This window comes from Leptinotarsa decemlineata, unplaced genomic scaffold (genome assembly GCF_025532065.1).
Source record: "Leptinotarsa decemlineata unplaced genomic scaffold, Ldec_3_MD MMD2_tig00000035_RagTag_RagTag, whole genome shotgun sequence".
Lineage (NCBI taxonomy): Eukaryota > Metazoa > Arthropoda > Insecta > Coleoptera > Chrysomelidae > Leptinotarsa > Leptinotarsa decemlineata.
This window is the reverse complement of record NW_027412540.1, coordinates 2,198,785-2,212,693: the sequence shown is the minus strand read 5'-3', so window position 1 is coordinate 2,212,693 and position 13,909 is coordinate 2,198,785. Positions and strand designations below refer to the sequence as shown.

At 32.9% G+C, this 13,909-nt stretch overlaps 1 protein-coding gene across 10 annotated transcripts in view; it reads right to left on the bottom strand.

Moving 5' to 3' along the window:
• Positions 1-13,909, bottom strand: part of Glut1 (Glucose transporter 1) — a 356,436-nt gene that overhangs the window by 245,937 nt on the left and 96,590 nt on the right. For 7 of the 10 annotated variants that reach the window (XM_074171707.1, XM_074171709.1, XM_074171708.1 and 4 more), the window contains one exon: positions 630-824. The exons of the other annotated variants lie outside the window; for them this stretch is intronic. In XM_074171707.1, the coding sequence (XP_074027808.1) occupies positions 630-762 (133 nt within the window). In that variant the 5' untranslated portion in view covers positions 763-824. The remainder of the gene's footprint in view (positions 1-629; positions 825-13,909) is intronic. 10 annotated transcript variants of the gene reach the window in all.

Sequence of the window (13,909 nt, the reverse complement as noted above, 5' to 3'; positions counted from 1 at the left end):
GTGCATTATCTCGAAATTTTACCATTGGGTACGATAGTAATCCTTTTGAGTGACATTTAGTTTCATATATCACATTGTGTGGTTTTCCTGTGAATGATGATTCCTATGAATTCCATAACGAATGTTTGCAGTACAAACCCGGGTTAGATATCACACGTTAAAAGGTAAGACCTCATTAGTCCTTAGCTCGCACAAGTTTCGACTTTTGATAGTTGTCATTCGTAGGAGGAGACATATGGTTAATGGATACACATATTTTGAAAATATTCAAACAAACTGGATAGGAAAAAGTGACTTTTGTGTAATTCATTAATCAAATGAAAGTAGTCGTTTCGAAAGTATTTTTTTCGAATTTGCATCTGTGTATGCATTACATTTCTTCAGAAAGAGGTTTTATTGGATTTATTTTACTTCCTTTCTTTGGAAGTTTTCCATTTTTCGTTAATGATGGAGAAGAGGAAAATCAAAAAGACTTTTTCTCAAAAAATACTTCTGAAGAATTCTAAAATTGAACATAATGCACAGTCTTGCATTCAAAATAAGAAAGTACAATGACATAATGCTTATTTAATATGGATTGTGGTATTAAAATCTATCACTAACTCAAAGTATATGAAATATATATTTACCTGTATGTTGCGAACCGGTAGCTGTAGTGGTGAGAGTATCGACAGACTCGCTCTGCTGGGGTCGGTAGGGAAAGGTGGGCTGGTGTTGATCGAGTATATGGCGATGATAAGGCCCCCCTGTCGATTCTCTCATCGGTTCTTACAAGCGCTCTTCCGTCTCAACGTCGCCGCTACTGAGGTTCTACCGAGAACGAGCTAAATAACCGCCACCAGTTAATAAAGCACATGATCGAGAAGCCAGAAAAAATAGTATAAAAGCCTAAGGTAATGTAATTGGGTATTGAGAGTATGAATTTCAATTTTTACATAACTATATATGTTATGGAATTAGCCATTCCATTGAAAGATTTTCGATGAACAGTTTATGAAACCGCAACATGTGTTTCATATATAATAGCTTCATACTGTTCATGTACACATTGTTATCATACAGGCTCACTGAACAATGTCACCTGAATTCACCAGTTACTATGCAGATATTTTCACACTCATGTAAACGACATAATAATATTTGATGGAATTGGCCAATACTTGATGAAAATCCATAACGTATTTGAAAAACACTTTATTGTGAGATTTTTACTAAACAGTTTTACAAAAACGCAACATGTGTTTCGTCGTACAATGACTTCTTCAGGACATTATCATATTTTGGTAGACCCGCCAATAGTGTCGCTCGTTTTTTCAGAAATGAATGCTTACACATAGCTTGCAAAACAAATAAAAGTTTGAGTATATTCATTGAAAACATTGAAGACAAAACTTCAGTGTCGATTAGATCAGGAGTATATAAGTTGACTTGCCCAAAAATTAATATTGGCGAAACAGGGAGAAATTTTTCCCAAAGAATTGTAGAGAATAGAAGTAGTATTTTGAATGGAAAGGCCAATTCCTCATTTGCATGGGTTCAATCATGAATATGACATTTCACATTTTGAAAAGTAAAATTTGGAACTCAATCTTTTAGAATGTAGAAGTAAATACATTTTAGAATTCGGGTGATTCACTGAACGACCAAATGGAATTGAATAATTCCCCGTTACTGGAAATTTTTTCGAATCTGGCAACTGGTACCTACACAAGCTCAGATCATTTAATTCATTACAAACCTAGTTACACATTACACAAAATCAAGTTATAATGAATTTTTAAGAGAGAATGAAACAAATACAAAAAATGAATTATACATGACAAACTACATTAGATGCTCTAGTTCACGACCTCTTTGTTGATTGCATATAAGTTGTCATCATACAATTTCTGTGGCAATTTTCTAGTATGATGGTTGTAATACTATCACATGAATCAATTTTTTATTTGAGATGATTGATATCTGTACTACATGTTGAAAAACTTTGTCTTTTATCTATCGTCAGACAAAAAATCTAAAATAGTAAGGTCTGGGGATCAAGCTAGCCAGGACAAGTGATCCATTGTATATTGCATTTGAATGTGTCTTACTATTGTGATATTATGGAAAGGTGCTTTCTCCTTATTTAACATATTGTATTTCACGGCGGGTGTTTAGTGGGAATTTATCTGAGTAGCCATCAAACTCATTGGATGAAAAATGTAGTTGCATTTCACCATTCGAATGCTCATCATGAAACAAAGGACTTAGTATGTTTGTTCCAAAACTTCCCAACTAAAATTGCATTCCGAACCTATCGTGAGAATTGGTTTCACTATGTGAATGTTAATTTGCTGTATTCCACCTCAGATGGATGTTGCTGTTAAACCAACTATTGTTGGTGAATTTTGATTCGTCCGTCTATATTATGTTTTTACAAATATTTTCGATGTTCCTATTTCTAGTCTCAACCACTTCACAAATTGTACTCCCTTCCTAATCCCTTCCATTGAGTATATCCTGTAGCATTTGTACTTGTTGTTTTTCAAATCCTAACTTAAAAATAGTTTTTTCTACTTGGTTAATCTATGTAACTATTTGCCTATCCAAAACATATTTCATTCCTCAGACTTCCAGTAACAACACTTTTTCAATTTTATTTTTATTTCTGTCGAATGCATCACAGCCAATTTTTTTTATAATCTTCTGAACATTCGAATGTTCGAAATACGACGATTAGGGTATAGCCCATCAATCATATTTTCCAAAAAGGATTTCTATTTGATTTCGCATATGTAAATAGCATAGCATTCCTTTAGTTATTTGAATACATCTTCAATATGTAACCGAGTGTATAAACGTCTGATAGTTTTTAATATATATCGACAACTCATTTATTCTTTCTGTCATAAAAATCAAGCAAAGCCGAAACGTTAAAAAATGGTGAATGGAGTGAGATGTTATTAAATTGTACAAAATTAAACAACAATCGCTTTTTGACCAAAAACTATTTTTTTCGTTACTTCCAGATTGAAAATTATAAAAATATTCCGTAAATTAACCTACCACCTAGGACAATCCCGTACCACCACCCTAATCGAGATGCTGACAAGACAGTTTTCACAGGAGCAGACATATCCGAAGCTTCGTATCACGAGACAATCTGATTCCATTTCTCAAAGTAACAACACGCATAATTTCATATATTTTGTATAGCCATAATTTTTGATTTTCGATTTTTGCAACAATAGAAGTATTTTAGAAAAGTAAGTTCAGTGCCGTCGATAGTTAATTCGTATAAAATTTGATTTATGTGAAATCAGCCTTGAGAAAAGGATTAGGTACTTGATACAAAAATTTACAAAAAAAAAATACGAATGTTCATTGTGTTGTTAAAGGGTAATAATGTCTATAAAATGAAAACATTGTCTGCTGATCTGTTTCGGACCTCCCATCAGTCAGAGAAAAATCCAACCCAAACAGCAGTGTACCTGAAACTCGAATAATTCTATTGTGGATCCATTTCATATACGATACCTTCGTCTGAGAGAAATATGTGTTAACTAGTAATAGCTTTTTCTCGTAGATAAATCCCCGAACAAGAATAAAGCAGGGTATCACTTCTCTAATGAGAATTATTACATCGAAACCAGTCTGTTGGAGGGGGTGGGGAGTGATCTACTCAATTAATTTCAAACAAGACTTGCTGCTGAATAGCTGCAAGACCATTATAAGCTTTGTAAGTTGATTGAATAGAACTGGCCGATACTTGATGAAAATACATGTTAAACAACTAATCAATACAGTTTATTTGTATGATTTTCACTATAAGGGTTTTACAAAAACCGCGACAAAAACCGCTAGTTTCGCTTCTTCAAGCGTAAACTGAGAAGTTACTTCTAAATTACACCATTATATACTATAACCTAGTACCTATTCGTCTACCTGAATAATGAATCTGCCTGCAAAGGTCAGGTATACCTGATAGTATACCTGTAAATATACCTAACTATTTTTGCCTGCGAATGAACAGATTCAATAATGGCGAATTATTAATTTCAGTTTGATCGTTCATAAGATACTGAGAGATTTCGAATTTGTTTATTTCCATACTCTCCAACAGGTTAAGTTTCAAACCTTTCTTCTGGAAATGGAGGGGTTTGTATTCATGGTTGAACTCATGTCTGAGATTAATTGACTGGCGTATGTGGAATTCATTTTTCCATTCTGAAAACTATATTTGTGTTCCTTTATGCGGGCTTTGAACGTTCTTCCAGTTTGACCTATATAAAACATCGGACACATGACCCACACGATAATTTATACACTCCTGATTTTTCTGAAACTGAACTTTGTTATTTTTAATGTGCATGCCTGAGTTGTTGTTGATTTTGAAAGCAGTATTGACACCTTTGCTGTGCAGAAAATCTGAAATATTTGTAGTGGCCTAAGTAGGTTAAGGTTCTATAACTTCTATCCTCTGTATCAGACCGCTATCGTAATTATCTGATACATTCTTTATTATCAAAAAAAGTTATACAGTGTGTAACAAGGAAAACTTAACAGAGCCGTTTTTTAATATAAAAAGTAAGATTTATGAAAAAAGCTCGGACACATCAATTTTTAATCAAAGGGGGACACCTTTCAGACTAATCAGATTTTTTGTAGTACGCACCCCCTTGGAGGGGTGCGTCCGACGACTCTTATTTAGAAAGGGAAAGTAGGTCGAGTGGCACCTTGTTTCAAAGGTCTTTCGAATACCCTCACAACTCTGTTAAAAGAAAATGTTTGTAATGATTAGTTTTCGAGATAATTTGAAATTGAAATTGCCATGTTAATAATACATTAGACAGACCACTCGGTGAATTGTATGCCTAAATAAAAAAAAATTTCGAGCAGTTCTTCTTATCAGTTTTTTGTTGAATAAAATCCCTTTTTTAAAATCAATACCCACTCCTCTTCTTCCAGTTTTCATTAGTACATCATTCGATTGTTTTGTTTGAACGGGTCGTGTATTGTTATTTGTTTAAAAATGCCTTACACTACTGCTAAAAGGGTTTCAGTTATTGCTTTATTTTTTGGCAACGACCAAAATGCTAATAGAACATCAATTTTATTTAACGAGCAAAACCCTGGTAAACACCTAAGCAAAAATCACGTTCTGGATTTGGTCACAAAATTCAGGGAGACAGGTTCGGTTTTAAGTAAGAACAGAAATGTTCACAGAAGGGTAGTGGATGACGATAATGCGATTGGAGTGATTGATCAAGTCATCGCCAATCCCAGGTTAAGTACCAGAGGTTCATCAGTAATGGCCGGAATAAGCCATATGAGCGCATGGTGAATCCTTAAGAACCACAAATTCCATCCTTACTAAATTAAACTTGTTCATGAACTCAATGAGGATGATTGTCTGATTAGTCTGAAAGGTGTCCCCCTTCAATTAGAAATTGACGTGTCCGAGCTTTTTTATAAATCTTACTTTTTATATTAAAAAACGGCTCTGTTAAGTTTTTCTTGTTACACACTGTATAACTTTTTTTGATAATAAAGAATGTATCAGATAATTACGATAGCGGTCTGATACATTCTTTATTATCAAAAAAGTTATATAGTCAAGCTTTGAAAGAAGTTTACCCAATTCGAAGAGAAGAGGATAGAAGTTAGAGAACCTTAACCTACTTAGGCCACTACAAATATTTCAGATTTTCTGCACAGCAAAGGTGTCAATACTGCTTTCAAAACCAACAACAACTTAGGCATGCACATTAAAAATAACAAAGATAAAAGTTCAGTTTCAGAAAAATCAGGAGTGTATAAATTATCGTGTGGGTCATGTCCGATGTTTTATATAGGTCAAACTGCACCTATATAAAATTGGACTTTGATATGATTTTTGATAGATCAGGTAAGTAATGGTGAGCTTTTTTATCATCAAATTATCCATGCTCATTACTAGATGAAGAGTTTCATTAGAGCCACATTCAGTTTAACTAATCTACGGGTAGCCGAAAACACGAAAAATTGCCTACCCCGACACATTCAATCTATCCCAGCCTTTGTTCCTTTGTTCTATATTGTAAGCGTCCAGTAATAAATTCAATAATTGTACATTCATCCATTGATGGAGCCACCGCTCGAACTCCGTTGAATTATTACCGGAATTAATCAAATTAATCTCTCAGTCGCAGAAAGCGTTTCCATATAACACCACAACTGAAGTGCGGTAATAATAATTTTATTGCCCAGTGCTGATCATGGAATCTACTTCCACGGTGCTGATAAAACCGAAAGATCTACGACAAATGGAAACAAAATGTAATTTAATCTGCGAATATTATGGTATTTTTGTTGCGTTCGATCGGAGACGAACGATAATTTTGTTTGAACACCTTTCAGAATATTTGCTATAAATCTAAAAGACATTGTTCGTTGCGAAAATGTTCTGCGATGAATCAGAAATAGTAATGAAAAAGGCAATGAAATATAATAGATGTGTCTTCAATTCAGTTTCATTAATGAATGAATTGTTACTAGCCATTATTATCATCATGATTTAGAAACTTGATCGAAATGCTTAATCATTACACATAGTGAAAAATATATCAAATGAGCAGTAATCAGTAGATGCTCAATCTGATTCAATTTAACAAAATAATATTGAAAGACATAGATATATGTGTTCAATTTCCTTCATTCATGTATACTTTCATTTTGGTTATCGAAGTCAATGATATATTTTTCAAATATCAAACAGTCCTTTTAAATTTCATCCGACTATTTAGAGATGTTTTTGTACCGAGAATTTCAGTTTAAACGAGCCACTCTTGATAGGTTACTCGTAGATATTGAGACTATTAAAAACGTATAATATTCGTTTTTCAGAGGGACATATTTCTGAGTGAAAATCAAACTCTCATCAACTACTCCCTTCTCATTACAACCCTTTTGTGCCAGGAATAGAAAAAAAAATAATATGCGAATGACACCTTATTTGAACATGTAACATGTTTTTTCTTACAACGATAATCAATGTCATAAAATAATGGAATGAGCCATGAGCTACGAAAAAGACTACATATTTTCAGTCACCAAATAAAAAAGTAGTATCTAGTAGTTCGAATAACCTACTTGTAGTAGTTTGAATAAAAATGTATCGTCTTTGGAAGGGTCTGATACCTGATTATTTACTATCCATTATATCAATTACACAATTTCAACACTAAAAATTTGAATATGCAAACTATAGACACGTGTTAACACGTGTTTCTTGCTTATTGGTTGTCGTCAGTACGCTATAGCCAAGTACAAGGGGTTAGGCAACAGTGCGTTGCATATTTTATTAGTGCTTTACAGAACAGTTGGGGTAGTTGAAAGTTATTTTGAATATTTTTAATAAAAGTCTCATAAGGTTTCAGATATTCGTTCGTTACCGTAATCATCAACTCCGTTGCAGAAACTTCAAATAACGTGTTGGTGTTCGAAATATTGCTTATCCTCCAGTTCACCATTTCCAATTCAGTCATAGTGACCATCTCCGTTATAGAACGCATCGTTAAAAGTTCAACGTTTTTCGAAATGAAAACGCCAAACTGGGTCGTTTAGAAAACCTCCCTGAGCTGCTAATCGTAAATCGCTCTGTATCCAACTCGGACGACTATAAATTCTCTACACAACGGTTGTGCAAAAAAAGGCCAACAATAAAATAGAGAACATTTATTTGGGGAATAAATCGAACGCAGTGAAATGCAAAAGCCTCATTACTAATATTCCGCGGTATCGACATCGAAGGACTATTTTTTGCTGCTGTCAAACGGGGAAATTTATCGTAACCGTTTATTGGGAAAGTGTCAGTGGCAGATATTCCACCGGGTGTTATTAAATTTTTCCCTTAGTCATGCCGTCTATGGCAGAATCGTAGATCGTAAGAAGAAAATGTAAATTATGATCGTTCATAATAGATTTCACCATTGTTTTCCTTCCCGCGCTCCTTTTCAACAGCACAATTTCTGATAAGATTTCTTTTATCGATAATTCCATCTGATTATGGAAAGATTGTCAGCATTCTTTCCGTTTGTTGTTTCGCAAAAAATCAATTAGAATTGTCATACACATGAACTGTTTGTTAATTTTATACAACATATAGCGTTTTTTTTGGATTTCGAATATTATTTATCTGTCTTTTTGAATCTATGTCATTGTTTTACTATTTTATGCATTCAATAATATCTATTTATTGACAAAAAGTTTATGAAACTATTTATTGACATTCAGGAGTTTATAAAATGAAATTCAAGAGTGCTTCTCAAACATGAAACCCAGTTTGAAGGTGTTTGAAGGTACGTTAGTGAATGCTAGGATGCACAATTGTTTCAGAATTTTTTGTAGATCAAGTCGGGTAGTTCTAATGTTGCCGCAAGATAGTACCAATAGTCAATATTTCTATTTATTTTAGTCATCAATTGATACTTGATACAATACTATTGTTTTTTCCTTAGGAACAAATAAGTTAGGTTACTACAAAAAAAGGCGTGAGTTGACGTTAGTTGACATATTATGATTGGGTCTAATTTCAAAAATTATCGTTGCTGATAGTTGATAGATTCGTTCTGTTTTGTTCAATGAAATTAATTTCGTCGTTCAACTAATTTATTATTTTTTCAGTCACGCTGTACTCAAAATTCATAAAAATTACTTGATTGTGTCTACTTTTATTAAAAAAAACTCATTATTTGTCAAAAATAGCAAAAAATCAATGTAGTGATGAAACAAAGCCGCTTCCCGCTGTCAGTCCTTATGTATGCTTAGATCTTTAAATCTACGCAACGGATTTTGATGCGGGTTATTTGATAGATAGAGTGGATCGGAAGAAAGATTTGTAGAGAAACACTAATGACTTTAGAGGTTTCCAAAGTGATGTCGTAAATAAACACTTTTTTTGCGCTAACATTGCAAACGCTGCAGTATTGTACACCTTAAAAAAGTCTACAAAAAAATCCGCGACGGTATATATATATATATATATATATATATATATATATATATATATATATATATATATATATATATATAAATATATATATATATATATATATATATATATATATATATATATATATATATATATATATATATATATATATATATATATATATATACATCCCTTAGGGATAACCCACAATAACCATTTTTCATCCTTTACATTTTTAAGCAGCGATTTTAAGCAAACAGTATTCATTTTTATCCAATCAAGTGCCTTAAATACATTGTGTATTTGACATAAATCAATATGGCCCTCTTCAGCATGTGATTTGAATGAAATATTTTTAGAGATATTACAGATTTAAAATGCAGGGACATAGCGGTTGCGGCGGTACCGGTCGGGAGGCCGGCAGCAAGTGCCAAAAGATTATTCTATTGTTCCATGGTTTTCATTTATAAAATACTAAATGAAATGACCCCACCATACTTGCTATCATTAATAACTTTCAATAAGGACATTCATCACCATTCTACTAGGCATAACAGTCACATTCATATAAATAGAACGAATACAAGAAAGAGAATGAGCAGTTTATTTTTCAAAGGTTTTGTCCGATTCAATGATTTACCTGATTCAATTGAATCTACTCTATCATTGAAGATTTTCAAAAGTTAACTGTAAAAATAAATTCATGATGGAAATTGAAAAATTCCTATTTGTTCAGTTCAAATTATGTATGTATATAAAGTTGTATTATTTATATAAATTTTGTTGATTATGTTATATTTTAACTTAGCTAACCTATATATTAGGAATCTTAATTCAATAAATAAATTCATTATAAGTAGTGCGTCTAATAGTCTAATCAACAAGTTCAAAAACATGAAAAATAGGGATAAAGGTCCTAAAAATATGGATTTTGGTGCAGGTGAAAAATTGCTGTTTTTGTAAAAACAGCTATATATAAAAAAGTGCCATTTTTTAAATTTGTTATAACAATATATTATAATAAATAAAAACAATTATGAAAAAGTGCAATTTTTTTATTTATTATAACAATATATTAATTCAATGTTTATATGAAAGTAGCTGTTTCAGGAGGACTTTCTTTCAGTTTGTGACTGAAAGTTATTTATTTGCATGATCTACACATTCATGTATAGAGTTTCGAATTGATTACTTCCTTCCTTTCTTTGGAAGATTCTCTCATCTCCTTTTTTTGTATCAGATGGAGCAGTAGAAAGCCAAAAACTTTTTTTCCCAAAAAATTAATCACTCCTAAAAATATAACCCCTTCAATTCAAATATATTATAATAAATAGAAAAAATTATGGCACTTTTTTATATATAGCTGTTTTTATAATTTTTTTCTGCTTCAGAAAAAATAACGTTGGTTGATATTTGTTTATAACAAATTGTTGCACTAATAAACAATAAAATAATAAATAAAACAATTTTTTTGACAAACTATTTGAGAGTGTAAATTATGATTTTCAAAAGCAAAATCATTTCTTAACTAATTATTTGAACAATCGAAATATAAAAAAATCGATTTTAAACAATTAAAAATTAAAAAAAATTAATCATAATTATCTCTAGACAACAAAATAGTAAAAAATTTTTTTGAAGATTGAATTTCTCTATTTATTTGAAACAATTCAATAAACAAATTACGTAAAAAATTCATATCCTATGTTAACTGCCATTGTTCAATGTGAAAACAGATATAGGCTAAATATCAATTGAAAAAAAAATTTTATCAACAATTTTCAGATATTTCATTTTGTAATAGTTATAAAAAATCATAATTAACGAATTAATAAATTTTATTAATAAACTTTTATCGCAGGATCGTATGAGGTATATATATATATATATATATATATATATATATATATATATATATATATATATATATATATATATATATATATATATATCAGAAGGGCTCCACGAAGTTTGAAGTTTATAGGCCAATTATTTATACCTTTTATCCCATTATTTATGCCAACGGAGATTGGGAAAAAAATTGTTAGTTAACAATTGAATACCTTTTTAAAAAATGGTAATGAAACTTTTTTTCTAAGGGACTCGATTCATTCAACTGTATAGAACTTACTAGAATTTTTTTAAATTTTTGAAATGACATATTATGTCATTTCATTCATTTCATAAAAAAAATATTTCTTTTGATAACTCTTTAGCGGCAGCGCGCGCATACCGTAACAGCCGCGCTGCCGCTTGAGATAGAGTTTCGGCAGTCGTGACTTTTTTATCGGAAATTTCCTCCTCTTCAACGAGATATTTTCAAAATTGCTCAAATGGTAATATTTTTTGAGTTATTAACGAAAAACTAAATACCATTTTTTTTAAAATCTTATTCTGTTAATAACAATTGTAATTTTTTACCTGCACCAAAATCCTCCAAAACCATTTTTCTAGAGGTGATTCCGAATCGAATGAGCTATCGCTCATATTTTTAGGACCTATATCTCTATTTTTCATGTTTTTGAACTTGTTGATTAGACTATAAAGCTGCTATATGCGCCGTATAGCACTTCATGATTAATAGTGATCGCACGCGTTTATATGTATATTTGTTATCAGCATTGCATCCGAGCAAAGCTGGGGCTGATCGCTAGTAGATAAAATTCGTTAAATGACTAGAAGATTTGAACATGGACAAAAATGGCATTTCTGATGTTTTTCGTCAATCTGCGTTAGTATTGTCTATTCATAAAAAATAAAACTGGAACTGTGGAACGTAAAATGAATCTAAAACAAGCACATTTGTCAATCAACAGAAATGCCATACCACTTTTATTGTTTTGAGTGTTCATGATACTATTAATCTGATAAAATGCCAAAAACTAATTTCATGTAGTTGAAAAAAAACATATATGTCGCCGACTTTAACGATGACACTGTGGCTTTATGAGTTTGGAAGAAGTCAACTCTCAATTTTTATTGCTATTGTATATATAAAAGCTGATTTGGATGATCCTCATTATATTATCATATGAAGTAACTAATTGAATCGTATCACGATTCGTAAACTTTTTATTAAATAATCATTATAATTATATCGAGCACTTCAACTCATATAATTTTATTGACTCAATAAAACTTTCCTGTTTAGACAAACAAAATACTTTGTGTTAATTGCATGTTTTATTCAATTGTTCATTGCTTTGTAGATGCTGCTGTAGCACGGATTTGTTCCAAAGTCGACTTCAACAAATCTACTACTAATCATGTCCTCAACCATCAATAACAATGAACAGGTCGATATTATTCATACAGATTTTCGATAAAGTTGTTCATGTTGTGATACTAGAAGTTTCATAGAAACTCAAGCACTCAAATTGCTAGCATTGTATCTGGATAACCGACCCTTCAGTGTCAAATATGGGAGTAATTTTAGAGGTAAATTCTGCGCAAACTCTGAAGTCCCTCAAGGATCAAAACCTGGTCTATTAATTTTTCTTATATTCATTATTGATCTAACTCAAAATTTAAGGTACTCTGAGTGTCTGTTATTCGCAAACTACCTTACATTTCATAGACAGATCAAAAACTCATAAGATTATGTCAAACTGCAAGAGGACATCGATAGTATATGTATCTGTAGAGTAGGGAGGGTGAGCGTAGGCCCACAGAACTTAGGCCACATGTTACCCATTGTACATCCTCCCAAGGAGCTCTCCTCCTAGGTCATCGTCCATCATGTCCTTTCCAGGAAAGTGGACAGGTCTCTGGGAGGCATCTCCTTTAAATCGGCTGGTATAGGCTAAGACTCGCCGAATGCACACTCTCTTATTGACGACAACTTCAGACATTCGCATAGGACATGCCTGACAGTTTCATCTCTCTGTTCACATGTCCTGCATAGAGGTGTGTCCACTAGCCCCATATTGTGGAGGTGTTTCCTCAGCTGACAGTGGCCAGTCAGAAATCCTACTGTTGAGCGTAGATTTTTTCTGGTCTTCGCCAGATATTTCTTCGGCGCTAGCTTCCCAGGGTCGCCCAGGGTGATCCTGGCAAGATTGCATCCTTTGATTTCATTCCATCTCTTTAGGGATTGAGCATGGGTGTGACGTTTGGCTAGTTCCGCTAGTTCAGCCACTTCCTTGGCTGAAGATTCGGCAATGCGATTAACTTTAATCTACCTCAGGATAATACTATTATCTACCGAGGCTTTGGCTTAATCTTGGTGGCACTCTAGTACCAGCCCTGAGGTAACACGTTGTCTGTTCCAGACTAATAGGGCTTATCTGCTATTAGTACAGAGTGTTATGTTTTTGCCAGAAATTGCTTGCCTGGTTATTTATTTTGTGGCAATTGAGATATCATCCAGTTCTGTTTGAACCACGCTGGTATTTTTTCCCATTCGTCATTTGATCCTTAGGCTTAGTGATCTGGAGTACACTCCACATCCTGAGCCTTCTTTGGTTTTTGAGCCGTCTGTATATATGCGTATTGCATTTGTAGCATCTGACTCTGTGTTTTGTTTTAGTTGTACTTTGTAGGATTTATTAAACACAAACCTGGATCACTGGCTGCCTGCAGCAGAGGTTGCGCAATAAGCACTTCTCGCCATAGGTTAAGCCACAATTGACACATTCCTACTTCGAGGTTTACATCAGCTGTGCGCAATTGTAACATGTAACACTCTCCTTAACGTACAGGTCCAGAGGAGTCAGATCAGTAATGAATTCCATTGTCGTGGTTGGTCTTGTTATCATGGCTCCTGTGATGTTTAAACAAGCCAATCGCTGTATTTGATATAATTTTTGGATGGCCGTTGTTTGTAGAACTTTCGGTCCCTATGCAATGGCTCCGTACGTTAACACAGGCCTTATTATTGCAGTGTAGATCCAGGTGACCACACGGAGTGAAAGACCCCATGCGCGTCCCACTGTCCTCCGACTGTCCTCCGACATTGCT